Source organism: Adelges cooleyi, unplaced genomic scaffold, assembly GCF_023614345.1.
Source record: "Adelges cooleyi isolate 19-005CV unplaced genomic scaffold, UGA_ACOO_1.1 ACOO_flye_CR_arks_rails_tigmint_CR_PRNA_8, whole genome shotgun sequence".
NCBI classification, from domain to species: Eukaryota; Metazoa; Arthropoda; class Insecta; order Hemiptera; family Adelgidae; genus Adelges; species Adelges cooleyi.
In genome coordinates, this window is record NW_026096513.1 from 259,392 (window position 1) to 286,141 (window position 26,750).

At 28.7% G+C, this 26,750-nt stretch overlaps 5 protein-coding genes across 7 annotated transcripts; 2 read left to right on the forward strand and 3 right to left on the reverse strand.

Annotated features, from left to right (window-relative positions):
• Positions 1 to 204: 204 nt before the first annotated feature.
• LOC126845816 (mitochondrial intermediate peptidase) lies at positions 205 to 5,724 on the reverse strand. 3 transcript variants are annotated; one of them, XM_050584737.1, is made up of 11 exons: positions 5,299 to 5,722; positions 5,035 to 5,144; positions 4,659 to 4,811; positions 4,114 to 4,380; positions 3,865 to 4,053; positions 3,683 to 3,809; positions 1,878 to 2,088; positions 1,693 to 1,820; positions 971 to 1,192; positions 685 to 918; positions 211 to 600 (listed from the first exon to the last, which is right to left on the reverse strand). In XM_050584737.1, the coding sequence occupies exons 1-11, from the start codon at positions 5,449 to 5,451 to the stop codon at positions 304 to 306; spliced, it is 2,091 nt and encodes a 696-aa protein (XP_050440694.1). In that variant the 5' UTR covers positions 5,452 to 5,722; the 3' UTR covers positions 211 to 303. The 3 variants fall into 3 exon arrangements, with proteins under 3 accessions (XP_050440696.1, XP_050440695.1, XP_050440694.1); XM_050584738.1 differs by lacking the exon at positions 3,683 to 3,809 and having other exon boundaries at positions 206 to 600; positions 1,878 to 1,954; positions 5,299 to 5,723; XM_050584739.1 differs by lacking the exons at positions 1,693 to 1,820; positions 1,878 to 2,088 and having other exon boundaries at positions 205 to 600; positions 5,299 to 5,724.
• A 502-nt stretch (positions 5,725 to 6,226) lies between these two features.
• Positions 6,227 to 10,486, forward strand: LOC126845644 (serine/threonine-protein kinase 3). The gene is made up of 12 exons (XM_050584426.1): positions 6,227 to 6,436; positions 6,522 to 6,602; positions 6,662 to 6,842; positions 6,913 to 7,140; positions 7,207 to 7,312; positions 8,057 to 8,269; positions 8,889 to 9,022; positions 9,101 to 9,254; positions 9,314 to 9,402; positions 9,523 to 9,588; positions 9,664 to 9,801; positions 9,901 to 10,486. The coding sequence occupies exons 1-12, from the start codon at positions 6,423 to 6,425 to the stop codon at positions 10,057 to 10,059; spliced, it is 1,563 nt and encodes a 520-aa protein (XP_050440383.1). The 5' UTR covers positions 6,227 to 6,422; the 3' UTR covers positions 10,060 to 10,486.
• Positions 10,487 to 11,908: 1,422 nt separating this feature from the next.
• Positions 11,909 to 17,151, forward strand: LOC126845616 (vacuolar protein sorting-associated protein 26B-like). Its single transcript, XM_050584379.1, has 7 exons — positions 11,909 to 12,185; positions 13,139 to 13,273; positions 13,543 to 13,775; positions 13,839 to 14,003; positions 14,099 to 14,205; positions 14,858 to 15,069; positions 16,610 to 17,151. The coding sequence occupies exons 1-7, from the start codon at positions 12,183 to 12,185 to the stop codon at positions 16,871 to 16,873; spliced, it is 1,119 nt and encodes a 372-aa protein (XP_050440336.1). The 5' UTR covers positions 11,909 to 12,182; the 3' UTR covers positions 16,874 to 17,151.
• Positions 17,152 to 17,751: 600 nt separating this feature from the next.
• Positions 17,752 to 19,546, reverse strand: LOC126845791 (uncharacterized). The gene is made up of 2 exons (XM_050584689.1): positions 18,740 to 19,546; positions 17,752 to 18,204 (listed from the first exon to the last, which is right to left on the reverse strand). Exons 1-2 carry the CDS (start codon positions 19,372 to 19,374, stop codon positions 17,886 to 17,888), a joined length of 954 nt encoding a protein of 317 aa, XP_050440646.1. The 5' UTR covers positions 19,375 to 19,546; the 3' UTR covers positions 17,752 to 17,885.
• Positions 19,547 to 21,035: 1,489 nt separating this feature from the next.
• Positions 21,036 to 26,628, reverse strand: LOC126845747 (intraflagellar transport protein 56). Its single transcript, XM_050584621.1, has 10 exons — positions 26,428 to 26,628; positions 26,207 to 26,335; positions 24,495 to 24,686; positions 24,220 to 24,428; positions 23,853 to 24,045; positions 22,887 to 23,153; positions 22,592 to 22,789; positions 22,348 to 22,456; positions 21,896 to 22,136; positions 21,036 to 21,172 (listed from the first exon to the last, which is right to left on the reverse strand). The coding sequence occupies exons 1-10, from the start codon at positions 26,428 to 26,430 to the stop codon at positions 21,061 to 21,063; spliced, it is 1,653 nt and encodes a 550-aa protein (XP_050440578.1). The 5' UTR covers positions 26,431 to 26,628; the 3' UTR covers positions 21,036 to 21,060.
• Positions 26,629 to 26,750: the final 122 nt, after the last annotated feature.

Here is a 26,750-nt window from a genome sequence, read left to right on the forward strand (position 1 = left end):
AAAGCAAAAAACTTGAATCTATTTCGATTTCCACAAATACATAACCGATGTTAGCCACCTCCTCTCTACAAAACTAAGCTGAATTTTTTGTGGGGAGGGTTTTAATTTAAAAACTTTTCAGAAAATGTACATATTATTATGAGTAAAGAAAGCGCACAATTTGATTTTTTATCAAGACGCTGTTGATAGTTCTGTTTTATTAAACTAGAGAAAAAAAACAAACAATAATTTTATTTACATTAAAAAAAAAAACTTGGTACATATGATGTCTAATTAATATGAAACTGATGTTATTTATTTCATTTATATGTCTTTGGACATATTGAATAACTCAATGCCTTGATCGATATCTTCTATTAATGAAGATGCAAGTAGTTTGGGTGTAACTGAAGTTTTTAAATAATCGGCTACTAAACTTCTTGCCGGCTTACCGCCACCATGTTGTAAACATTCATTGCGCAGATGTTCACCCTGACTATTGTTGAGTGGGTCTTGGCTTAAAAATTCGTGCCAAGTTCGTGCTGCTATAGCTTTTGACACTAAATATGAGTAATATTTTGATCCATAACCAACAAAATGAGAAAAACGTAATTGCCATGCCTGAATATAAAATTTAAAATAATTAATTAATTTTGTAACAATTTAACAGATGCAGACAAATTCAGGATTTAAACTAGTTATTACTGTGTTTTCAACATAAGGTAGACCATAATATTCTACTTGAAGCTTGGCGAGCATATTTGTTGTACTCTTTGGTTGAGGTGCGTTCGTATGATATTGCTGATCAAGTACAGAATAGAAAAGTTGCAATTGCATTTCTGATGCGGCAAACAAATATTTCGAAGTACACAATCTGTTCAACATCTCATCGGGCATAGGTTCTTTAGTCCTATAGTGTTTGGCGTATCGCTTTATCACCTATTGAAAACCAAATTTAAACACTGACATTTTTTCTTGATTTCTGACTTACTTGAGGTTGAGTAGCGTAATATTCCATTAACACTGATGGAAATTCCGCTAAATCTGTGGCACACCTTGTCCCGTTAACATGTTGATATTTCGTACGACCCAACATAGAGTGAATAGCGTGACCAAATTCGTGAAATAAATTTTCGACCGTACCTGGATGTAATAACACGGGACCGTGACTACCACGCCATACGACATTTAACATGACTACCACTATTGGAACCTAAATAATTATTAATCAATTAATACTATTTTACATTATTACTATTTTGCAGGATTATGCTTATTAAGAAGTAAAAATGAGTGGTTTTTTTTTAATTGTTGTTTTTTAAGTTAAAAAAAGTGTGGTTTACAATGAAAAAATCCTTTGTCTTTTTATAAAAATAAAAAATAATTTTATTTAAAACACTGTTTTTTTATATGTCAAGCCTACAAGCAGGATTATGATTTAAATAACCCAATAACTCAAATTTACATAACTACAAAGTTTTAATTCAAAGTATCCATTTATTTTTGAGAAGCGTAAAGGTAACTGCACCTAATTCATTTGTTTACCTATATTATGGTAACTTTTTTGTCAATACGAATTAGAGTACTTAAAATTTGTAAAAATATTTTATATCTATATAAATACTTTTTATACTAAAAAAAAATATATGTCAAATTAAGGAATTATTTTATGTTTTTGACATGTCAATAAATAACCATAATGTAAATTTATACTTGATAAGAATCATTTGTCAATTGGCGTCCACCTCTAACCACATAGTGAGAGTCATTATGTAATTTTCCAGGTCTTTCGAAAAAATCACAATATATATAGCCCAATAAACCTTCAGTATTATGTGTTACTAAAAAAAAAAAAAATTAAGTTACAAGAAACAACACAACTATATTTGTTATAATACCGGCCAATTTGTGTACTCGGTCCGCCCATCCTTCACCCGGCTCTAGATCTTCAAATACCATGTTGATGTTGTATAAACTATTAAAAATTAAATTCAAACCTTCCATACAGTCTCCCAAGGAAAAAAAGGCCGAATAATCAATCATCGAATATTTGAGATGATCTTGTTTAATTTTATTTGATATATATTGTACGTCCCAAGGTGCAACAGTCTAATTCATTTTTTTTTTTAAACAAATTAATTAGAAAGATAAGCAAAATAATTTTTACAATAGTTAATAAAGTAAAAACCTGGGCAATTTGTATTTAAATAATAAAAAAGAATATTACGCATATAACAAATTTTTTGAAATTATTGAAAATAATTTATTACTTAAAAGTTCAAATTCCTTTTTACTTGGTAATATGCGTTTTGAATGATTCAAATAATGTATAATTCAAATAAATGTATTTTAAAGAACTAAATCAAATAAATTTATATATTATTATAGTGTAATATATTATATAAATAATATTCACAAACTTACAAAGTTCGATTTTCTAAATAATTATTTAGGTATTTAATTTTATTGTTTGAACTTTTATAATGGCTGGACCAAGCAACAAACGTTTCCTGGCAAAATGAAATTTTATTAGTTTATCAAATGTTATGCTACCTCTCTACTACTCATGAGCACTACAGGCTATAGTGATCCTTGACTTCCAAAACACTTTTTATCCACTCATCCCGTTCTTTATCTGCATTTCTCCAGTTTAGTATATCCATCTGTTGTAGATTTTTCTTTACTTCATTCAGCCATCTACTACTTGGAAGTTCTTAACTTCTGGTTCCTTCCATTCTTGCATTATGTGTTTGGATATTCTTTCCTCATCCATTCTTTCGACATGACCCAATCATCTGACCTTGCATGATTTTATGTATTTCACAATATTATCATTTTCTATAATCTGCTCTATTTTGTTGTCATCCATCTCCTTCTTCATTCACTATTTCTTATCACTTTCCTTTTAAATATCTTAACCTGTTGGCATTCGGTTTTGACAATGTCCAAGTTTCGGCTCCATAGCAAACTATGGGTTTAATATAGCTTCATCTTAGTAGCTTTCAACAACAGCTTTGATTTACAGAGTGTAATATTGACAAAGTATGTGCGGTTGTTAGCCATAATTCTTCTTTCATTTCTTCTGACAGAATTTTTTTTTTCATTCTTGCTATTATTAATGGGTGATCCTTAAATACAGAAATTCATTTACACCTTCAAAGTTATTTTCAACGATTGTAATATTTTGTACTCTGTGACACGCTTCTACTACGGATGATAGTTTCATGTATTTAGTTTTCTTTTTGTTAATTTTTAATGCCATAGTTTTTCCCTCATTTTCTTTACTTCAGTAAGCTTCCCTCATGGTGCCTTCGATTCTTGCTATTATTACAATATCATATGCATAAGCGCAGATTTTCCACAACTTGTTGATAATGCTTTCTGTTTTATTTGTATCTTATGCAGCTTTATGCAAAACAATGTTGAATAGTATTGTTGATAAAACCTCACCTAGCTTAACCCCTGAATTTATGCTAACGTTGCCTCTCGCATGTTTAATATTTTGAAAGGGCCCTGACTTTTATTATTATACTATCTAATACCATTGAGTATATATTGTTCAATATATACTCAATGCTAATACTTTTAGAGCGTTAATATTAACTTTTATTTACATTAAGTATGTATTTAAACAATATTTTTTTATTGTTTGAATTTTTATTTAAATAATGCCCAAGTTGGATATAGAATAATTGGATTTTACCTGATGATTATTAGCCTTCTTCATAGTTTTATAATCAATTACTGAACGAGCCCTTAATTCTGTATTTAATACATTTAAAAATTCCATTACAAAAGTAGGATCTTCAGCTATGCTATTTTTTAAAGCCCTATACACATCATTTAACTTTATACTTGAAATACAATTGTTAACATTATTTCTACCTATGAGCGTAAGAAGGAAATCCACATGTCAAAGCGAGCTTATGGCGACATTCCAAAAGATTATCCAATAACTGTTCAGACTCTTCATTTGGACTATGAAAAATTTTAAAAGCTGCCTCTCTTACCAATGGATTATCTGAATGAGCATTAGTATGTTTAACAATTATTTGTCCATTTTGATTAACATACCTAAAAATAAATATCAGAATTTTCAAATTTTATTGATAATATAAAAGACTGTTAATTTACTCTTTTAAAACAGTATCAGAAATTTTGGATACATCGACATTTCTTGATTTTTCTGCAGCAATCATAAATCTCTGGCCAGTAATTAAAATATAGTTATTCAAGTCAACGACATATTGCCTTTTTTTCTCTTCTAAATGAATTCCATTTAACTCAAAGTCGAATAAAAATAGTTGACCAACGTGAATGTCTTCTTTTGTCATTGGATATTTATCACCGTTTGTAAGTACTTCTTTCAAGTTAGTATAAAGTCTTTTATTAGTGTTTAACCTGAAAATTAAAATATATGCTTTAGGCTAGGTAAATTGGCTAGCTTAAAAACATTAGTTGGATTTTGGTATAAAATACAAAAATCTCCGTTGCTTATTTTTATTGGTACAAAAACACAGCATTCGCTTAAGAAATAAGGTATAACTTTATATTATTAAAAGCAAGGTAGAATTTGAATAGTTTTTTTTTTTGCATATGATATGAAGAACATATCATGTTACTTTATTGACCAAATGGCAATAGACTCTAGCTGCTATTACTGTCAGAAAAAAAATTACTTTTCAACGATGGAGTTCATTGAAAGACAAGAATCTTCTGCAGCTACAATGAATGATGAATCGGGATGTGCAGTACGAATGAATTCAGCTAAATCAGCAAGACAACAAAGGCTATTGGACAGTTGATCAAACAATGGCACTAGGTTTTTTTTACTGTATACATAAAAATAAAATAGTATATTATAATATTCACAGATTTCAACAATGTTCTAGTATATGAGTTAGTAGTATACATTGAACACAATAAATAATTGTAAGCTGAAAAGCAATACATATTGCCATGAGTTTATACCAACAAGTTTATATCAACAAAATCTAGCATAATTTTAAAGTGAATATTAACTAACATTTACACATATAATACGTTAGTTCTCACCGGTCAGAGTTATAAATTTCTTCAATTAAACTGTCACATTCCAATTTAGTACGTTCTCTAAGTGCGTAGAATCCTTCAAAAGAACAAAGTTCTGGTATACCAAATAATCCCTGTAATTTGTATACAAGTATTACTTATTACTGCTCAATATATCAGTTATTTTTTGTTAATAGACAATAGTCAATATGTTAATTATGAAAAAGTATTGTATTAACAATTAATTTGTAATTAATTTGTATTAATTGTAATATACAATTAACTTACAGTTCGATTATTAAAAAAAAAATTAAATTTTGAATCCGGATAGTTAAACAATTTAGACAGGGACTGTGTTGATGAAGCAGTACTATACATCCTACAATGTCGCACATTGCATATTAAATTTTGGTATAATAGTATACTACGTAATTTCTCCATAATTATTTGTTTCAATGACCAGCAACGCTGTGAAATCTTGTTGAACTTGTCAAAAGCTGAGTTTCACATTATTCAAAACAGGAGTATTATTTTAAATTATTAAGGTACTAAAGAAACTTGAAACTTCACTAGGTAGTTTGTCATAATGTCGTGACTAAAGTCTAAAAATTATTTAATACTTAATTTGTTTATAGAGTATAATAATTAACGTCTGTGTTCACTACAGCGCGGTGTTTAGTTATCGTATCATTAGTTGTCGATTGATAAGAGATTTTATATAAAGCATAGACCTATAAAGATTTCTTTATAGGTCTATGATATAAAGTGCCCCGGACACTGATAAAAATTAACACGGGAAAGATACTTATCACACTATCACACAAAAACGCGGCGGCCATCATCTTAAGGCTACACCACTATAATGTTATACCTAAACGTTATTATTTTTGTTGTGTTTAGATATAACATATACTAATAATAAGGTCTTTACAAAATGGTCGTCACTTTATTTGTTTACATTGAAAGTGACTCGATTTTATCTATTCCGTACTTATACCAAACTGAGAACACCATTGCGCATGAGCACATGACCAAGTGACGTCATCTAGACCCGCCGACAGCGCAGTCACGTCGGCTCACTGGAACTACATGCGTGCTCCGTCTAGTCTTGTAGTATTAGGTCTATTATAAAGTGCGATAACAACTTTGATACCTTATCTCGTTATCATTTGTAAGGAATTAAAAAAAAAATACTTTCCGTTGCTACCATCACTTTTAATGATTTCCGTACAATTTATGATTTAATTGTTATTATTAAAATTCTAAAAAGTTTTGTTTTCGTTTGATTTTTTCATTTTTGTCTTCATGGATTTTGTAAATAATATGTACTTATAATTTGTATTAAATATACCTCAAATTGCTTGATGAGTAGTGGAGATTTGTGATGTAAATTATAAAACCGACAAATAAAAATGTCTTCGAAAAGGTAAAATCCCACCTTAGAATTTATTGTACAAATAAAATAAAATGTATTAATAATGACTACATATGCATTATATTTTTTTTTTTAGCGAATTGAAAAAGTTGTCCGAAGAGAGTTTAACTAGGCAACCCGAAGAAGTGTTTGATATTATATGTAAACTTGGAGAAGGGTAATGAAATTGTTTTCACTTGCACACAAATGAGTTTTAATAATCATTTTGCATTTTAGATCATATGGAAGTGTTTATAAAGCTCTACATAAGGAATCTGGTCAAGTCTTAGCTATTAAACAAGTGCCAGTTGATACAGACCTTCAGGAGATAATAAAAGAAATTTCAATAATGCAACAATGTGATAGTCCTTATGTTGTCAAATATTATGGATCATATTTTAAAAATACTGATCTATGGGTTAGTACTTATAATTTAGATATCTTGACTAAGTAAAACCTTATTTTTATAATATTAATTATTATAATAGATTGTAATGGAATATTGTGGTGCTGGGTCAGTATCGGACATCATGAGGTTGCGAAAAAAAACTCTGTCAGAAGATGAAATAGCAACCATATTATCAGATACGCTTAAAGGATTAGAATATTTACATTTACGGAGAAAAATACATCGAGACATTAAAGCTGGAAATATTTTGTTAAATTCTGAAGGCCATGCCAAACTGGCTGATTTTGGAGTAGCCGGACAATTGACTGTAATTTATAAAAATGGTTTTAAATTTTTTCTTTCTAGATAACAACTTTGAATTATTAATGTATAGGACACTATGGCCAAAAGAAACACTGTTATAGGAACTCCATTTTGGATGGCACCAGAAGTTATCCAAGAAATAGGTTATGATTGTGTTGCTGATATGTGGAGTTTAGGTAAATTGAATGTCAATTATAATTTTAAAAATTATACAAACTGTGAATGAAGGAGAGGTAATTAACTCTTAATAGCAATACTGTATAAAATAGAAAACTAGGAACGTGTTTTAAAAAGAATAGGGTATAAGGTGCTATAAAAAAATTGGTATAATAAAATAAAAAATATAATATTGTCTATATAGGGGTGCCTCTTGTCCTATTGTCTTCGTGAAACACCCTGTATAGTACAAAAGGAAAAAGGCATAAGCGACTCTTGTCAAATAATTTGTAAATAATTGTATTTTAGGCGTTCAATTTTTATTTGTATTGACATTATTTATGCTATAAACATTATTTTCAAAACAATTATCAGTTATGGCTTAAATTGAAGCTTAAGTGCAATGTAACTGACGTAAGCTCTCATAATAAATAAATTAGTGTATAATATCCGCTCCTGTTAAATAACATAGGCTAATAAAATAAAGTGTAAGTCTTAAAAATGTCTAACAATACTCTAGATAGGTAAAAATTTTAAAAATTAATAAATTTTATTGTACTAGTTTATTCAGAATATCTATATCAGAATGTCTATATATTTTTTCTGACTAAAAATTTAATCAATTATTTTCAATTATTTCAATATGTTAAAAACCATTTTAGGGTATTTTGAGAAATATATAGAAATTGTTGTTTACACATTTTTTTTTTTTTTGTCTACCATCACTATTTTAAAGTAAAAGTAACATGTAATTGAAAATCTAGGAATAACTGCGTTGGAAATGGCAGAAGGAAAACCACCTTATGGAGATATTCATCCAATGCGTGCCATATTTATGATACCGACCAAACCACCTCCATCGTTTCGAGAACCTGATAAGTGGTCACCTGAATTTATTGATTTTGTTAGTCAGTGTTTAGTTAAAAATCCTGAAGAAAGAGCAACCGCTTCTAAAATGTTGGAACATGAATTTATAGGTAAATAATTTGAATTTCTAAATAAATCTGAAGAACCTGCAGTTAAAAAATTGTAACTAAAACACATTATTGCATATCCCCACTTTATTATATTATCAATTCATAAAATGGCAGCGTAAGGGTACATCATTGTTTTTTTGATAAATATATAAATAATACCTTTATAAAATAAATTAATTTGATTGGCTAACCCTTACGCTGCCATTTTATTTTTATCGTTGAAAATTTTGATGAAGAAGGGGTAAAAGTGCATAAACCTAGTATATTTAATCATGGTCGTTGGCATCAACTATACTTTTAATTTAAGTGAAATTTACTTTTTAGTTTAAACTACGCTCAAATTTTTAAAACAGTTGGTGTAAACAAGAAAATTTTGCACAATCACAAAAATTTTAAAAAATATATTTTTATTCAAATTTGTTTTAAAATTAATTTTAAACTACTAATTAATTATTATCTTTTATTATAAATGTTAAGTGTATTATAATGTAAATTGCATAATATTATTTAGTTACAATATCAAGGTTTTTTTAGTGCCTATTTTAAATAAAACAAAATTATTATTATCTATATTATAATTTGTAATAAAACTAATTATTATAATTTAAATTTTTAAAAGGAAATGGTAAACCACCAGAAATTTTAAGTCAAATGATAGCTGAAGCTAGAGAAATTAGAGAAAATCAAAATCTTCGCTCAAATACATTATCTTGTGTAATAACTTCTACGGAACCTAAAGATCAAAATTTAAAAGTAATTCTTATTTATTCTATTTTTTATTGTATACCGTACTATACAATTATTATAATTTTATGTAATCAAATTTTCTAGGATGATGACATTGATAGTCGTACAATGATAGTAGATGAAGGTACCCTTGTACCAGATAAATCAAAGGGTACAAGTTTAAAAAGTAATTCATTAATTGAAGAATTACGAACAATGGTTATCAATAGTGACGGAGAAGATGACTCTACAATGAAAAGTATATTATTTTTTGGGAAACCCCTAAAGTTTTTACTTTACAAATATTTAAACTTTTAGGGCATGATACTGGTCCAGAAGAGTCAGGAAAAAAGTACAGACCTTTATTTTTGGATCATTTTGATAAGAAAATAGCAGAAAAGTCAAAAGTATGTAAAATATATGTCAACAAAATCATTGTAACTATTTAATTTTGTACAATTTATTAAAAAAAATGTATTCTGTGTTACTTAATGTTTTTTTGTACTAATGATTTGTTGTTAATTTAGGCTGACAATTTAGTAGAAAATAAATTATTTAATGAGATTTCTAGTTCTGCACAAGATTCAACTCAGGTAATTAAATTCAAGTTTAATATTTTTTATAAAATATTTTTTTATTATACATTGAAGAATCATTACTAAATTTAGACCATAGACCCTGATAAAACAATATCGTCCAATCAATTTCCTATGCCATCAAATAATTGTAGACCTGATGCAAATGTACAAGCCGTGGCCCAACAAAATCGATACTACTCGCCAATTGTTGAAGGAGATTTTGAATTCGTAAGTTTTCAATGATAATGTAGAAAGTAGAATTTTAGTGTACATCTATCATCATAATAATCTATTATTAAACTTCAATTATTTAAAACTATTTTGTAGTTAAAATTTTTAAGTTTTGATGACTTACAACAAAGAATGTCAAATTTGGATTCTGAAATGGAACATGAAATTGATGAACTACGACATCGGTACCAAACAAAACGCCAACCAATATTAGACGCAATGGATCAAAAACGAAAAAGGCAACAGAACTTTTGACGTGTTTTATTAATTATTGCAACTACAACGAACTCATTTTCAAACATTAAAACAATTATAATTTAACTAAAGACTTTACACTAGTAAGGTGCTATTATTATTGCTTGTTAATACTAAGACAGGTGTAACATAGATACACATTTTCTCATAACTTCTATGGTTGACAACATAAAAGTATGTATGTAAATTTGTATCGTTTTAATAGCTTTAAAAAAAAATCTAAGTCATTTTTACTGTTTTTAGTATTATTATTATTGGCAATAATTTATTGAGTTATTAAAATTCTTTTAAGTATCAGTTGTACCTAAATTATCTATATTTTGAATGTGATTTTTCTTGATAAAAGTTTTAACTTCTTTACACTTTTTCAATAATCAAAATATAATTTAATAATTCATGTTATACATTGGAAGTTATATTTTTTTAAATATTTGTTTTTATATAGTTACACTAAATATTTGTTGTTATAAATTTAGAAACAAAATAATGGTTGAAAACATATTTTTATGTTTATTTCAAATATATTCATGATTAAAATATTAGGATTAATTAAATAATTAAAAATATAAAAGAGCAATATTTATAAAAATTATCCGAATATTTTAATGCAATAAACATTTGTATAATATGACTAACATTACCTCTATTTTACTGTATTTAAGTAAAAGTAAGAAATTCCTAAAATATATTAATCTATAAATACAAATTTGAGATTTTATATTATATTTTAGAAATTTTTCCTTAAGAGATCTAATAGTTGTTATTCTAATAATTATATATATATATATATATATATATATATATATATAGTATAAAAAGTTTGTTGGGGAAACATTAATGTCATGAAAAAATAATTAAAAATTGACTATGCAAAAATCAAACACAATTATTGTTAAGTATATATTTTTATAATTGTATAACAAACTATTTTATTCGATAATCAGATAATACTTATTGCTTGGTGTCAAACTTTTTAATGTAGACAGGGTGCGAAGAGGTGTAAAACCATAACCGAGATTTGAAGACTGGTTATTACTAATTTCTTGATAATTGTATCGAATTAGCTTCTGTTTTCAGTCTTATATTTTTTTAATTGTTTATTTTAGTATGTAGATAGTATGTGTTAGTGTATTTAAAAAAAAATATATATATATATAATAAAGTGACTGAATGATTTTTAATTATGTACTAAAAATATTATAAGTAACTATTTTGTACATTTTACTTTAAAATTGTTTTATGTTCAGCTAAAAAGGTGTACAAATTATAATTGTGAACTAATTGACTAACATGTAAAATAAATAACAATCATTACTTCTACAACTTGTTATTTTGTGATAAAAGTGCTATAATGTAAAAGTATATAATAGTGCGATTGTTTTTCAGTGAAAATTTCAAATCAGTTGGGGATGCAACCATTTGTTGAATGCACGTTATGCAATAAGCTTTAGACAATTTTTACAACGTCCAGACAAATTTTGTGACCAAAATCGAAATTCAGAAAGATAATACAAAAGTGTTGTTTCTTGTGTTTTGTTCCAAAATTGTGTTTTCATTTTATAACAGACACTACAAAAAGTATTTAAGGAATTATTAGTATGGTAGATCGCTTCTATATAAAAAGATACTGCACTGTGTACATTGATATTGTGCACGTTGTTTTCTCAATTTGTATAGTCTATGTAAACCATGAAATCATAATAATTAGAGCTTGATAGCCTAACATGGCAATAAATAATAAAAATTACGCGCTACTGTCACTTAATTGAGTAGTAGAGAAAAACTCAATGTACATGTATTTGTGTTCTCGCGTGTGGCTGCACTGAATTATTAACCCGTCATATTATAGTGTTAGACTTATCTCAAAAGTCGCGAAAAAGAAAAAAATTAACTTTTCTCGTTAGTTTGTGGGTGTTTTTCTTTGATTTCATGATAAATATTTATTTACCGTACTTGGATTTTCGCAGTTTTTCAACGAGTAATTAGTAAAACTATGGAACCCGGGCTAGCATAGGAGAACTTGGCAGTTTGATTCGTATCATCAGAGGTTTTTCAAACTTGTCTTCAAAATCGTCGTCATTGACGGCGAGTCGTTGTTGGTATAAGAACAATCGGCATTCGAAATGGTAAGCGGCAAACACCGAGAGCACAAATAATAAATTCCACAATAATATAGTTTACAAATAACATGATTACCAATAACTTGTTTATCAAACATTTTACGCGCACATTATTGTTGTGTTCAAAATAATGAACGGTTTCAATTCGATAGAATTGAGTGTACAGTCGTCATCTATGTAATAATTGTCTGTATTCAGTGTTAAATCATTCGCTATTATTATTTTAGGCATTTTTTATGCGTCTATATACGAATACTTATAAACGTTAGATAATCTAAATTTACATACATAATAATGATATAATATGTCAGAATCTGTTCTTCAGTGAAGATTTATTATCACCATAAAGTACTTCATGTTTTATAATGTAATCATTATTCATTCAAATTTTACCTAGATGTTTGTGTATGAGTATTTAGAGTTTATAAGCAATGCATAGATTGCTCATTCTAGTACTTGAAATAATTTCTAAATAAATACTGGGGTATTAAGAAAAATAACAATACAACATATATTTTATATTTATGAATTATTTTTAGACTAACTATTTCGATGTTTGTTTAAGTAAACAAGGTTTCTAAATTTGTATTTATATTTGAGGTGCATAATTAAGTTCTATCAACATTTAACATACAGTAGTGTGTTGTAAACATAAAACTGCATATACAAAGTTTATTATATTATAGAATGAATATAATAAATATCAAATTGAAGAAAAGCTTCCCTAAGTGAATAATATAAAATTTTAATTATTTTATCAGTTAGGCAAATAAAAAAGAATTAAAACCTTTTCGAAATTCAGCAAATTCGACATTATAGTCATTTTTTTTTATTGATACCACAAAAAGGGATAGGTTTCAGATATTTAAAAACAATTGTATATGAAATATCTATTTATAAATTATAATTAGTTATGTGAAAACATTTAATTTAATCTCATTTTTTGTTTTTTAACTTAGACATTTTTTGGACTTGGTCAAACAGCCGAAGTAGAAATAATACTAGATCGGCCCGATGGAAAGAAGAAACTTGACGAGAATAGTAAAAAGGATCAGAGCTTAATTTACTATGATGGAGAAACAGTGTCCGGAAAAGTAATTTATTTTTGTTTAATGATGTACTAAATTATTAAATGTAATGTTTTTTGTTTACCTACTATTTTTTCATTCAACTATGTGTAGGTATGTTTTTGTTTGATATGGATAATCTTTTGACTTAAATTAATGTATATTCATTTTTACGTTAAAAGTTAAAAGAAATATTAAAAACAATAAATACTATTTTACCTTTAATCTTATAAATTATGTACATAGTTTAGGAAGTAAAACACTTGGTAATTGTTGTGAATTTTTTTTTATAACAGGTAAATGTTGTATTAAAAAAGTCGAGTAGTCGTCTGGAGCATCAGGGTATCAAGGTTGAATTTATAGGTCAAATAGAAATGTATTATGATCGAGGAAATCATCATGAGTTCACGTCACTAGTCAAAGAGTTAGCCAGACCTGGTGAAATGTTACAGAATACTTCGTATAATTTTGAATTCTTAAATGTAGAGAAGCCATACGAGACTTATACTGGTTCTAATGTTAGATTAAGGTATGTACTAGTATTTAAATATATTATATAGTGCTAATAAGCTTTTTGTGTTTGATTTTCCAGATACTTTTTAAGAGTTACCATTATACGAAGGATTTATGATATTGTTAAGGAAATGGACATAGTTGTTCATACCTTATCCTCTTATCCAGATATGAACAATAGTATAAAAATGGAGGTTGGAATTGAAGATTGTTTGCATATTGAGTTTGAATACAACAAGTGCAAGTAAGTTTTGCTGTGCACGAAATAAAAACAAAATTACAGTATGGTTAGGGTTGTCTGATGATTTCCAATATTTTTGTTTTACTTTTACTCCTTAGATACCATTTAAAAGACGTGATTGTCGGTAAAATTTATTTTTTACTGGTACGGATAAAAATTAAACATATGGAAATAGCCATAATTAAACGGGAGACTACCGGATCTGGTAATATAAATATTATTATTATTAATATTTTACAATATAAGTAAAATGAGAACAAAAAAATGTACAATTGTGAATTTATATTTAGATTGTTTTTTTTCTTCTCCTACGGCTTAACCTTTCAATGAAAGTAGACAATTAAAATAAGAATTCCTTCAAATTTCAGATCCTAGTTTAATTCTTAAGCACTCCCTCATAATTTTCTTTTGCATTTGATTAACATAGAAAATAATAAACAATTTCAACTTGAAAATTAATCAAATATGTTTAATTGTAAAAAAGATTCTTAAAGCCTTAAATATTATAATTGGAAATCCTTCTTTTGATATTTTGTAAAATAATTTTTTCATAGTAAGTTATCAAGCTAACAGTTTTATCAATTTAAATGCGCTGTAACTTGATAAAACAAATTTTCATTGTGATTTACCTAGAGAGTGATTATTAAGTATCATAGTTCAGCTTTAAGAATCGTTTATTTAAAAATTTGATTAGTTTTTAAGCTAGAATACTTGAAATTTTAAGGCTTTTTTATCGAACTGATCAACAATTTGTTTTAAATACTATTGTAAACATTGTAATCAGGTCAGGCAAATCTTCAACATTCCAATTGGTATTATTTTTATTAACTATTATATTTTGTTATTTTGTCTATTAGGTCCCAACACATTTAATGAAAATGAAACTATTGCAAAGTATGAAATAATGGATGGTGCGCCAGTACGTGGAGAGAGTATTCCTATTCGGGTATTTCTTGCTGGTTACGATTTGACACCTACAATGAGAGATGTCAACAAGAGGTTTTCTGTGAGATATTTTTTGAATCTAGTTCTAATGGATGAAGAAGATAGGCGCTATTTTAAACAGCAAGTAAGTTCATATGATTCTAAAAACTAACAAATTACACTTTTATTAAACTAATAGTTTCATCACTCAACAAAAAAATTGCTGGTGTAAATGTACTTTATGCAGATAACAAATCTGCGAAAATTTAACTCAACTTTTTTTTAAAGTTGTTGTTTGCAATTATGATTTATAACGGTAAGGATTATTATGATCCTCAAAAAAGATGGTAGAATAGTAATTTTACTGATTAAAAAGGATAGGTGGCTCAGAACTGTACAAAATATGATTAAGAATAAACTAATCATCCAAAAATACTTAATTAAAATTTAATAAAATCATAATTTAAAGTTTTAACGGTAATGTGTAATATTAGTTTAGCAATTAGGGCTCTTTTTTGGTAGTTAATTAATTTTTCAAACTATCACAGCATCCTTGACAGGGATTTTAAATATTTTTTTCATTTAAATATAGCTATGCAGAATGTGTTTAATTAGGTCCATGGTTGTTTTAGAGAAAAACCACCTATTATGAAATCGAAAGATAACAACATTTTGGAGACAATGTCTATCTGATTTTGAAAATAATAATGTAAAAAAGAGTTATAGCTATTTTCATCATCATTATGTAAGCCTAACAGGCCTTGAAAGCTCCATCATGCGATGATGGTTTCCAGAAGAATGCGCTGTCTGCGACGGTTTTTCATGAATTCGCTATCCGGGACAGTTTGTCAATCCTTTGCTGTTGGCGGTTCCTTTTCACCAGATGTTTGCTCGCCCGGCAAACGGAGGACCCGTGACCAAGTTTCGAACCGGTGACAGTGAGCGCTAACACACTGCCGCCTTACCCACTCGGCCACTCCTCTACTCCTAGGCCCAGGCCGTATAGCTATTTTAAAAAAGTTAAATATTATGTTTATCAAAATAAGGATATGACATTGCCTCAAAAATTGTGTCATCATTCGTTTTCATTATAGGTATTTTTGCTCTAAGGAGCGAGTTAAATGCATTCTGCGTAAGTATGCTTTAACGCTGGAAAGTGGATGTATAATATCATCTTAAACGTTAATCGGGGCGGTGTGGCGCAGTGGACACCTCAGCTGACGCGTGGCTCTTGAGGTTAAGCTGTGGCCGTTGCTGCTTGAACCCGGATGGGTGACCACCCAGATTTTTAGCGGCGACCCACACCATCCACCCCTGATAAGCATGGCAGAATTGCTATGCGCCCGCAGGCGACCAAACTGGCATAAGTTAGCTATAGTCCTTCCGGTCAAATACGCCATTCGAATATTATTATTATTAAACGTTAATTATTTCTCAACTAATTGTGAGCGGCACAACATTGCATATTCTTGATTGGCATACAAAATATTATTGGATTGGCATTTGATAGTGTACATTTAAAATTTAGATCTGTACACCCAATCGTCTCTTAAGATATTACATAGAATTCTCATAAATTAACAAATTTACATAGCTTACGTAAATGAATACTGATTGTTGCATGTTATTATATGTGATACCCAGCAAATTATAAAATAAAGAATTTCAAACATTTACTTCAACAGGAAATAACACTATGGCGAAAAGGGGAAAAAAATATTAAAGGAATGCAAAATCGTAATGAACCTTCTCATTTGGTATCGGGCAAAGATGGTCCTAAGGGCAGTGAAACTCCTCGAACAACAACTCAGGCAGTCCAACCATCTGGTTCATTCGACAACACAGATTCTGAAAATGATCATAATCATTCCTCTCCCCCCACAGTTGAAGAAGAAGGTGGCGGTGACCAGCAAAATCAGTCTTCTATTGAAGATTGTACAAGCGATTAATACATATTTTGTTAACATTTATTTAGAAATTTTAACGAAATGCCATTTATATAGATTCCGAATTTTTTTTAGCAAATAAAATGTTTTGATACCATGGAAAATATTAGTATATTATGCCTATTCCTATTAACTGGAAAACGATATGTACATGTTAACTGTTTAACCATCAATTATTTATATTAATAATTTTACCATATAATAAATTCTAGGATAATATAATATAATATTTAAACAATTTATCAGTTGTATAATTTATATTAACAAAAAATGGTGAATTTTGTACGTGGCTAATAAGTAATTGTTATTTATAATAATAAAAAAAATATATATATACATAAAAACATTATCATAAATAATTAAATTGATATATTGTGTAAAAAGAAAAATATATTTTTTATACACAGTTTAATCTGTTATTACTTATTTTCATAGACTTTCTATAGGTACCTAATTGTTATTGTGATTTATTGTTTACAATTTTTTAAATTATTTAATTTGTAATGAAATATACATTTTGATTAAAGTAGTTAAAACGTTTAAGGAATTATTAAATATTATATTCTTGTACCTTAAGTTGTATATATACATTCTTTATATATATATATATTTATATTTATATTATTAAATATCAACTATGAATTATTAATAAATCTATTACTATTATTACTTATGGAATTTATGCATTTAATAGACTTTGCAAAATTACATCAGCTAATTACAATAATTATATAATAGTAATATATTATTATGGATTATATTTGTGTTCATTATAAGAGCATGTATTTTTTTTTTTTAATTATACGTATTTATTATTGTATTTATATATTATTTAATTTTACTGATTTAAATGTGTATCATATAAATGTAATAAATATATTTAATATATTAATATGTAATATTATTTTATATTTATATTTTGATATTTAATATATCAATTTATTAGCATAAAGTGAGCTATTTGGTAAGTACTGTAAATATATAATTGTAGTAGCTGGTACAGACAGGACAACAGCTATATCGGCATAAACAAATGTCTTATTTTCAACATGACTTCTATCTCCTGGTATTTGTTTGACAAACTACGGATTATTCGTTCTTGTGATTTAATGATTTCATTCATGAAGAATTCCAGGGCAAATTTTTCATCGGCCATTTTGATGAAGTATTCTTTTTGTCCTGATCTAAACGCGTAGCAGCTGTTCTTATTTTGCAAATTAGCCACTAAATCGTCCATGAACTGTTCACATCTCTTAATCTCGTAGTCTAGTGCTGTCGTTTTGGAATTTAAATGATCAGTCAGCATCAAAGCGTTTTTCAAATATTCGGTATGTCTGTATGTGATAAGAAACAAAAAAATATTGGAATAAAAATACCTGAAAAGCCTTTAATATGGCCACTAAGTGTAAAAAAGTGATGCAAACATAAAATAACATAAGATCTCTTATGTATGTTAAATATTGAATTGTTTATAATAAGTTTATCGTTTAAAGATACTTAACATAGTTATAAGCCAAATAAACGTTTTGAGTTGATACTTTTCGGTTATTAATGTTTAGTTCTATACATTTTGATGTTTAATAAAAAACATATTTGTGTGTTCAAATAAAATGTGAATTTTTTTCTATTCTGAAATCATCATAAAGTTAAGTCACCAGAGTAAAAGTTGTACCTTTAACTTTTATTATGTGCAAAATTAAAGTTTTAATAAAAAACTAATATGTATTCAAAAACTTTGATTTTAACATTTTTTCCTGAGAACTTTTAAAGTGAAAGTTTTATTTTGAAAATTGTGGCCACTACTCTTACCCGCCTTACCGACTGCGGTAAGTACGCTCGCTTGCATTACCTTTGCAAGTAAAGCCTTACCCAGTACATTTGTTGGCGATTTTGTTTTTGACATCCGTCAGACTCTCAATGTTGGTCATCAAGTAGGTCATGATTTCTGGATAATTAGACGGCGCGTTGCACTGTGAACAATGCGCATCCGAACGCAACGCCATTAGCATGGAAATAAACGAATTCATCCGTGCCGATTGCGGACAACGCAAAATAGGGGGCAAGGCGGTTTCCGGCACATGACATTTGCAAGACTCGCCGGGGCCGTGGAAAAACTCGAAGGCGTCGCTGGTGCCCAACATCTCGTAGTGCTGGCTGACGTAGGCCAACCGATATTCCAAGTCGCACCTGGCCAGCGGTTTGTAAACGGCCACTTCGCATTGGTTTTCTGCGCATTCCGGTCGAACTACGACGCTGGCCACCATTTGCGACACCGAGTGGAAGTTCGACGGCAATACTACTACCATGTCTTTACGGTTCTTCGCCATGAAGTCCGGCACCGAATATTGACAAAGCACATTTTTGTCCACATCTTGTCGGCCAGCGCACGTGAGCCTAACCCAATTTCGCATCGATTCGACTTGTTCAAGTGATCGAGTTCGAGAACAAGCAACCGTATAAAATCCAGTGTAGCGCGAACTACGGATTTGTGCAAAACACGTCATAATAGCACCGGGAAGTTCCCGTTATTTTGGTGATATCATACAGGAAGCTAATAGACCACCTCGCGTATGCCGAATGTTCTGGGTACGTCATACAAATGTGGGGTGGCTTTATTGGCTTCCAATTTGATGTAGAAAACATAACAGAAACATCTTGTTTTTTTCATATCACGACGTTGTGATCAAAAATCAAAAGACAGTAGCCCAATAATAGGTGTTACTTGATATCCTTACACTAGTATTTGTTTGAATTTTGAGAATTGGTGGTCATAGGGGAAATTTATTAAACGAATTGGGTACCAACTACAAAGAAGGTTTTGTAAATAAGAAAATTCTACAGAAAGAAAATTCAAACTGCAAAAGATTTAAGGATCGGGCGTAGTAAATAAACCTGTTAAAATAAGTAAAATAATACGTCTTAATTATTAATAAGTACTTACGTAGGTATCGATGTTTAAATGTTTGTCTAGTACATATAATTAACAATTTTAACAAGTAGGTGAGTATTTTACAAGTTTTTAATTAAATTATATTCTTTAACACCATACTATTGTGTAGTTCATTGAATAGTAAAAAAAACTACTATCATTATTTAAAGACAACATGGCAACACATAAGGTTGGAAACGAATCTTACACGTTGTCATGGAGTTTAAATTTCAACTAGCTCATATTAAATTTACACTTGGAAAATTATAAGCCTCCTCATCAAGTCGTATCTGACTTCTTTATTTACGTTTGTTATATAAACAAAGTTTATTAGAGATTGAAATTATAGAGATTATCGAGAGTAACTTTAACGGATCTATGACGAACATGGTATAGTCAATGTAAAAATCAACGTTAACTATTAAGCCGTGGAAAAATCAAAGGCAAACAAAGTTTTTTTAAGGAGATTGCATGCGGTTTTTTTTTATGTTTTAGACTAAAAACCAGACAAAATTTCGACTACTTAGGATTGTACGATTTCAATTCTGTAAAGATATACGAGTTCTTCGGCAACTTTACTAAGTTTTGTAGGAAATAGATTTTTGATTTTTTGCTTTTTGTTTTATAAAAACTTGGGTTTTAATATTGAAAAAATTGGAAATTTAATTTATTTAGTTACAAGAAACAGACATTTTTAAATGAAAATCGGCTTTCTATCTAACACAGTAAAGTAGCAAAGCACTCGATTCTCTTTACAGAATTGAAATTAGACCATCCTATATCGAAATTTTATCTGGTTTTTGGTCTAAACAAAATAGCTTTTATTCCTAGCAAAAATTATTTAAATTAAAAATAATACATTGAAGCTTATATAAATTAACCGGTAAATTAATTGACATGATCGAAATTTATTAAAACCCCTTTTTTCTTAAACATGCCTATACAAAACGCCTTAAAAACAGACCGCATGCAATCTCCTTAACACAAATGCTAAAATAGTTTATTATCCACAGTAATAATTACTCAAGAAAAGCAACAATAATTCAAAATTGTGTTTGTATGCTGACATGCACATTTATACAAATGAATAGACATACACGAATGATGGAAATATATATATATAGATCTTTTAGAAAACTTATTTTGTTATATTGAATTATTATATATTTAATTATTGTATAATTAAAATAAAAATATAAATTAACAAAAGTTATAATTTATTTACGTACAGCTGTTGTGTATGCGATTTCACATTTGAATTTTAAATTATGACTTTGTTATTTTTTGCCCATTTTTTCATCATTCGTATCATATTTTCGACTTGTGAGTTTGATGAATTTCTTAGTAATTGAATGATATCTGCTAGTTGATCACTGAAAATATTATTGGTGTTAAAAATAATAACAATTTAAAAAAATTATTTTGTTAAAAATGATTACATTTAAGAACATTTTCTTATCTACCATGGTGTTAAGTGGTAATAACTAAGGGGTTCTTTGCGATTGTAATACAATGTTATACAAAATAATTATAGTATGTATAAAACTAGTCATATGGGTTACATCATTTTTTTTTATCATAATAAGTATCATTATTATAAGCATTAGGGGATAAAACAAAATATTTTCTCTATAATTATCCAAAAGTAATAATTTTACAATTATTGTAATTCTTTCGTGCAGCTTCTAGTTCCCTCGTCACTAAATTATTTTTAAGAAAATAGATTTTTTTTATTGTTTAAATAAATTGACTAGAAAATGTAAAAAAATGATGTCATTTCAAATTTTATATAATTTTGAAAAATTGAAATGGGTTATTTTTATTGTAATAAAAGGAAAAACAATTCTGACCACCATGCCATATTCAATCTTTTTTAACTTTAACAGGTCTGAGACCTCTGTTATTTTTATATAATATAATATGTGTACAGGGATTCCGGAGGTCTTTTCCGAAAGTTTTTTATAGTCTAAACGAGGATTGTAAATTTGGACTAATCAAAAATAATGACCAAGAAATTCTAAGACAATATTTTAATAGTTATAATAATTTGATTGGCTATATAATAGTATAATATGTAGCCTGTAGGATTTACGAACTTTGATTGTTTTCCAAGAACGATTTGCTGAAAAACTCCGGCGCAGGCACCGCGTTTTCCTTCCCAATATTCGGGTAACAAATCCAATCTTTCTAGCATATCAAAAGCTTTAGCTGCTTGCCAAAATTGATTAGTTTTATAGCAATCGTTTGCAATTGATTGCAGTATTATTATAGAATCTTGAGAGTTTTCCATTTTTAAATACAAATCCCAAGCCAATTGTGGCTTTTTGTTCATAATAACTAAAATCATCAAATCAATATTTTTACATAAGAAGATATTCTATTTGAATTTTAAACGTATTCTGATATTTGTCGACACGTGTCTAAAAACGATCTGAGTTATAAGTATAAAACGCCAGCTATGCATAATAGTCGATCGATTCTTAAATAGAAGTGATATAACTCATTCGTAACTCGTTTTTGAAGTACCTAATTATAGTTTATAACTTACAGCAATGTGTTAAATGACTTTTATAAACGAAACTTTCCCTTATTGTAGTATTTTTAACTTGTAAATACATTTCTTCCGCATCTTTGTATTCGCCCAGAGCTAATTTTACCTAAAAAAAAACCAAAAGATAAGTATTGTTCATATTTAATAATAACTATGTACGTCTAAGGTGACCGTCAATAGTTACCTACCACCAATTTATTTAGCGGTAGTTAATACTTTAATTTGATAGTTAATGGTATACCTGAGCAAAATTGAAATTGAAACTATCGTCTTTTGAAAAATAACTCTTTATGGAACTTAAATACAGACTGACTTCGTCGTAACGTCCTTCCAAAAAGAGAGACGAAGCCATACATTGTCTTCCTGGTATGGTATCGCACTCGCTGGAACTGCTACCGACCATATTGAACAAATGTTGTCCGGTCTCGATTTGTTTTGACTGAGAAGTGTATTAGATAAGAAAAAAAAATTGCATCGTCAGTAGGTATTAATTACATCATTAATTATAATAGATTGTCAATTATGGTTGTACGTACATCCCCTTTTTCTTGGCCTACAACCACATTAACAATAGCTTTTAATATGTATTCCTGTGGAATAGCAGGTTCCAAGTCTTTGATTAGTTCGTATGCTTCTTCGTTGTTTCCTTGTTTTAAATAATAAACCACCAAGTTGAGACGAGCTTCCGGAAGGATATCAACGAGAGGCGGTAACACTTGTAAGGCTCCTTCTCCGTCTCGGAATACGACCATGTTGTGCTTAATTAGGTCTTCGCAAAATTTAAACGTCGACGATCGTCTTGCCTTTAATTAATACAAATAGTCTGTGATTTATGGTCCTCAAAGTATATACTATAGATATACAGCATGATTCATTTAGGATAAGTAACTCATTTTTGTTTAAATAATCGCAATTTTCTAGTTTTTATTTTTGAAAACATTTTTGTCTATGTTATTTCACAATATTAATAAATTATTAAATAATACCTTTTTTTAGTATTATTCATAGCTCTATCAACTTTTTAAATTTAAATGGTAACGTATATATTTAGTTAACTATTTAAATTAAGAATAATTTCATGAACATTTTTACTGGTCGATAACCAGTTTTGGATAATTACTTTTTAAGTTACAAAGGTTTAAAATTTAGGATGGGAGCGGGGAGGCTCGTTAATGTACTGCACTCCACTTCCCGTCCTAAATTTTAAACTTTGATAATTTTAAAAGTATTTATTCAAAACTGGTTATCGACCAGTTAAAATTGTCAGGAAACTATTTTCTATTTAAAAAGATAATTAAATGTATACGTTACCGTTTAAGTCTTAAAAGTTGATAGTGCTCGAAAAAAAGCTTAAAAGTTAATAATTTGAATTTTGTCTTATATTGTAAAATTACATAAGCTGAAGTGTCGCCAAATTGTAAAACTACCAAATTTCAATTATTTTGGGAAAATATGAGCGTCTAATTCTTAATTATCACGCTGTAGTTGTGTTAGTGTATTACTATCAGATTTTTTAATTCTGCTTCCGCCGCTTTGCCGTCGTAAAGTCTGTACAAATTGCACGCTTTTAAATTTAGTAGTATCATGGAATCAGGATATTTTTTAATGTACACGTCTAATATTTCTTGAGAGATATCATAAAAGTCTAATTTGTAGTAACATAGAGCCATATAAACGTTCAACGCCAAGAATTTTCTGTAAAAAAAAAAACAAGTGTATCTATTTAGGTATAATATATTAAACATATTAGCTACGGCCTACGATTGTTGTATGATCATTTTTTAATTATTTTTTTATAGAAAGATTATAAAGATTTGATTGACCTAGAGTATAATGTTTGTTTTGTATTGTGTGTAAATCAATATGCACCTATTGTTGACCATTAGTTTTTTATAAATGTCGATTGCTTCTTGGTAATGCGATCTCAAGTAATGTATGGCTGCAAGGGATATTTGATCTTCTACAACGTCAGCTAAAAGCTCGTGAAATTCCATGAGCTTTTTCTCGTCGCCTTGCTTGTGTGCCAAATGAAATTGCAATCGGATTTTCACTTCAGAGAAATCAGATTTTTGTAGAACCTTGTCAATATATAATCTTAAAATAATATTTAACGGTTTTTAATTATTACAATATCAATACATTACTTCGTCGGCTTCTGGATACATGCCTAGATAAAAATAACAGCAAGCTAAATTCACAAATACATGTTTTGGTTTCGAATTCTCACTAAGCTTCTTATAAATGTTCATTGCGTTTTTATAGTCGCCTAGGTGAAAATAACAATATGCTACCCATTGTTCCAGTTCTACGTCTTCTTTTGATTTTTCCAAATCAAACTAAAATATTAATTAATTATGTGTTAATTTTAAGTAGTTGTACATAGGTATGACACATAGGACACGCGGAACATCCAAAGACAATAGAAACGATTTAACTACATACATCTACGTATATTGCTTCTCCATATAATTTTACACATAAGCACAAATGAGTTAATTCATCTTAAGGGGGATCGGTAAAAATATAGATTGATCCATTGTATTATACTCATAAGCCGACATTGATAATAAGAAAATATTATAATGATTTATGGATGTGAGAAGCTGTAAAGAATATTATAGTGGTACCACCTTCATTTAGGTGGCGAGAGAAACTGGCTAGTTAATTTAAAATTTTCTAATTGGTTTTTAATAAGGCGACAACGTACTCGGTAGTCTAATAAAATTATAGCCATAAACCTAGATCGTTGGCGAAAGATTAACCGTTAATTCTCAATCTCGGACCCCCTACAAACTTTTGTACTCATTTTTAGAATTTTTCCCTCTGTCCAGATCATCTCCCAACACCACAGTTTTAGTTAAAGACTCTAGTTTTAGTTATTTTTCATTCATAATAATTGTCAATATGATTACGGTTTAATAGATTTCAGGTTGATTAGATTTTGTTGATAGGAAATATGAATGTCGTGGTTATAAAAACAAATTACAAAATAATGGTATAAAATGAAACTATTTTTCCATAAAAAAAAAACAAACTACTAAGCATAACCAATATATTTTATCCACTGACTACTGAGCCATTTTATTTAAGTTCAAAAAATAAACATTTAATGCGAATTGTGTGATTTTAAACTAGAATCTAGATGACGCAACTTCCAGTGAAAGGGCTCTACTCTTTCAAACACCATCTAGCTTTCCCCTTCCAATTAAAAATATACGAAGTTCACAGACCATAGTTTAACAGTATTATGATTTTTTCTTATAACTGACGGGAGTTTTTAGATGCTACAAAAAACACCCTGTTAACTTCCAACAAATTTAGTATAAGTAGGTCAAGGTCCCTAATTATACTTTTTTCAGGCCAAGGCAGATTGTGTGGACGGTCATGTTGACTGATAAAATATTGTTATCGGGCTATGTAAAGTGTGAGCACTCCCATCTTGAATCAATGCATATTATAATCAGTATTTAATAATTTTAAAAACATTATTTTCTGCTTACTTTATTTACATTGTAGTCGGGGCTTTACTTATAGTTATCACAAGAAATGCTTATTATAATTTTTTTACTAGGCACCAAACATTTAAAAAAATATACAATAATAATACATTTATTTATATAACCAAGGGCGCCCGCAGTTGAAAATTCAGGAGGGGACCGCCTATGAATTTGTAATAAATTTTACAAATTTAGCATATTAGATATACATTTTTTTAACTTGCGGAAAAGCTAGGGAGGAGTTGTTCCCCCTGCCCCCCCCCCCTGAGGACGCCCTTGCTATAGACTAGTGACTACAGTGTGAAACAGAGGATTTGGTGCATATTATTATTACATAACGAGTAGAACTCAATGAATACTTTTAATATGGTGAGGGCTCCTGTGTAATCTCTTTTCTGTATCAAATCTTTAGATGATATTTTATGATTATAAGATACTTGTTTTTCCTCAGATTGCGGTTCTACCGCTGGTTTTACCCGCGACAATAACTAAAACGATGTACACATTTTTAAGTATAATACTTTTTATTAAACCAAAAAAAGTTTCGTATAAAAAAAAATAATGCTTTATTACAACTTACCATTATAGATGGAGTATAATTATTTAATTAAACCAAACCTTTTTTCGTTTTGAAGTTGAGAAGGCAATTTTACTTATATACATACCTATTACACATTATGGCGACAGTCTAGCTTTGTAATTGTAGTGGTTTGTATTTCTATGGCAACTGCTAATTATTTGATAATACATTGGTTTTATTGATATGATTGAAATGTTTGTTATTTACGTTTAGCTGATGTATTTATTATAATTTATAACATAAGTCTATGCTGGATACGGGAAACCTATAGGCAGGCATGGCCCATCGTAAAATATTAAAAGTGTACAATTTAGTACTTAGTA

Coding starts and splice junctions, on each gene's coding strand:
- LOC126845791 (XM_050584689.1), bottom strand. CDS start 19,374: ATGACGTGTTTTGCACAAATCCGTAGTTCGCGCTACACTGGATTTTAT. Junction 18,205..18,739: donor ATCGCCAACAAATGTACTGG/GTAAGGCTTTAC, acceptor TATCACATACAG/ACATACCGAATATTTGAAAA.
- LOC126845616 (XM_050584379.1), top strand. Junction 13,274..13,542: donor GAGAAACAGTGTCCGGAAAA/GTAATTTATTTT, acceptor TTTTTATAACAG/GTAAATGTTGTATTAAAAAA. Junction 15,070..16,609: donor GGCGCTATTTTAAACAGCAA/GTAAGTTCATAT, acceptor TTACTTCAACAG/GAAATAACACTATGGCGAAA.
- LOC126845644 (XM_050584426.1), top strand. Junction 8,270..8,888: donor GTTGGAACATGAATTTATAG/GTAAATAATTTG, acceptor AATTTTTAAAAG/GAAATGGTAAACCACCAGAA. Junction 9,403..9,522: donor AAATAGCAGAAAAGTCAAAA/GTATGTAAAATA, acceptor TTGTTAATTTAG/GCTGACAATTTAGTAGAAAA.
- LOC126845747 (XM_050584621.1), bottom strand. Junction 22,790..22,886: donor TAGGCCAAGAAAAAGGGGAT/GTACGTACAACC, acceptor TACACTTCTCAG/TCAAAACAAATCGAGACCGG. Junction 21,173..21,895: donor GTTCTTGGAAAACAATCAAA/GTTCGTAAATCC, acceptor TAATATTTTCAG/TGATCAACTAGCAGATATCA.
- LOC126845816 (XM_050584737.1), bottom strand. CDS start 5,451: ATGGAGAAATTACGTAGTATACTATTATACCAAAATTTAATATGCAAT. Junction 3,810..3,864: donor TTTCCTTCTTACGCTCATAG/GTAGAAATAATG, acceptor TGATGTGTATAG/GGCTTTAAAAAATAGCATAG. Junction 2,089..3,682: donor AGAAGGCTAATAATCATCAG/GTAAAATCCAAT, acceptor AAAATGAATTAG/ACTGTTGCACCTTGGGACGT.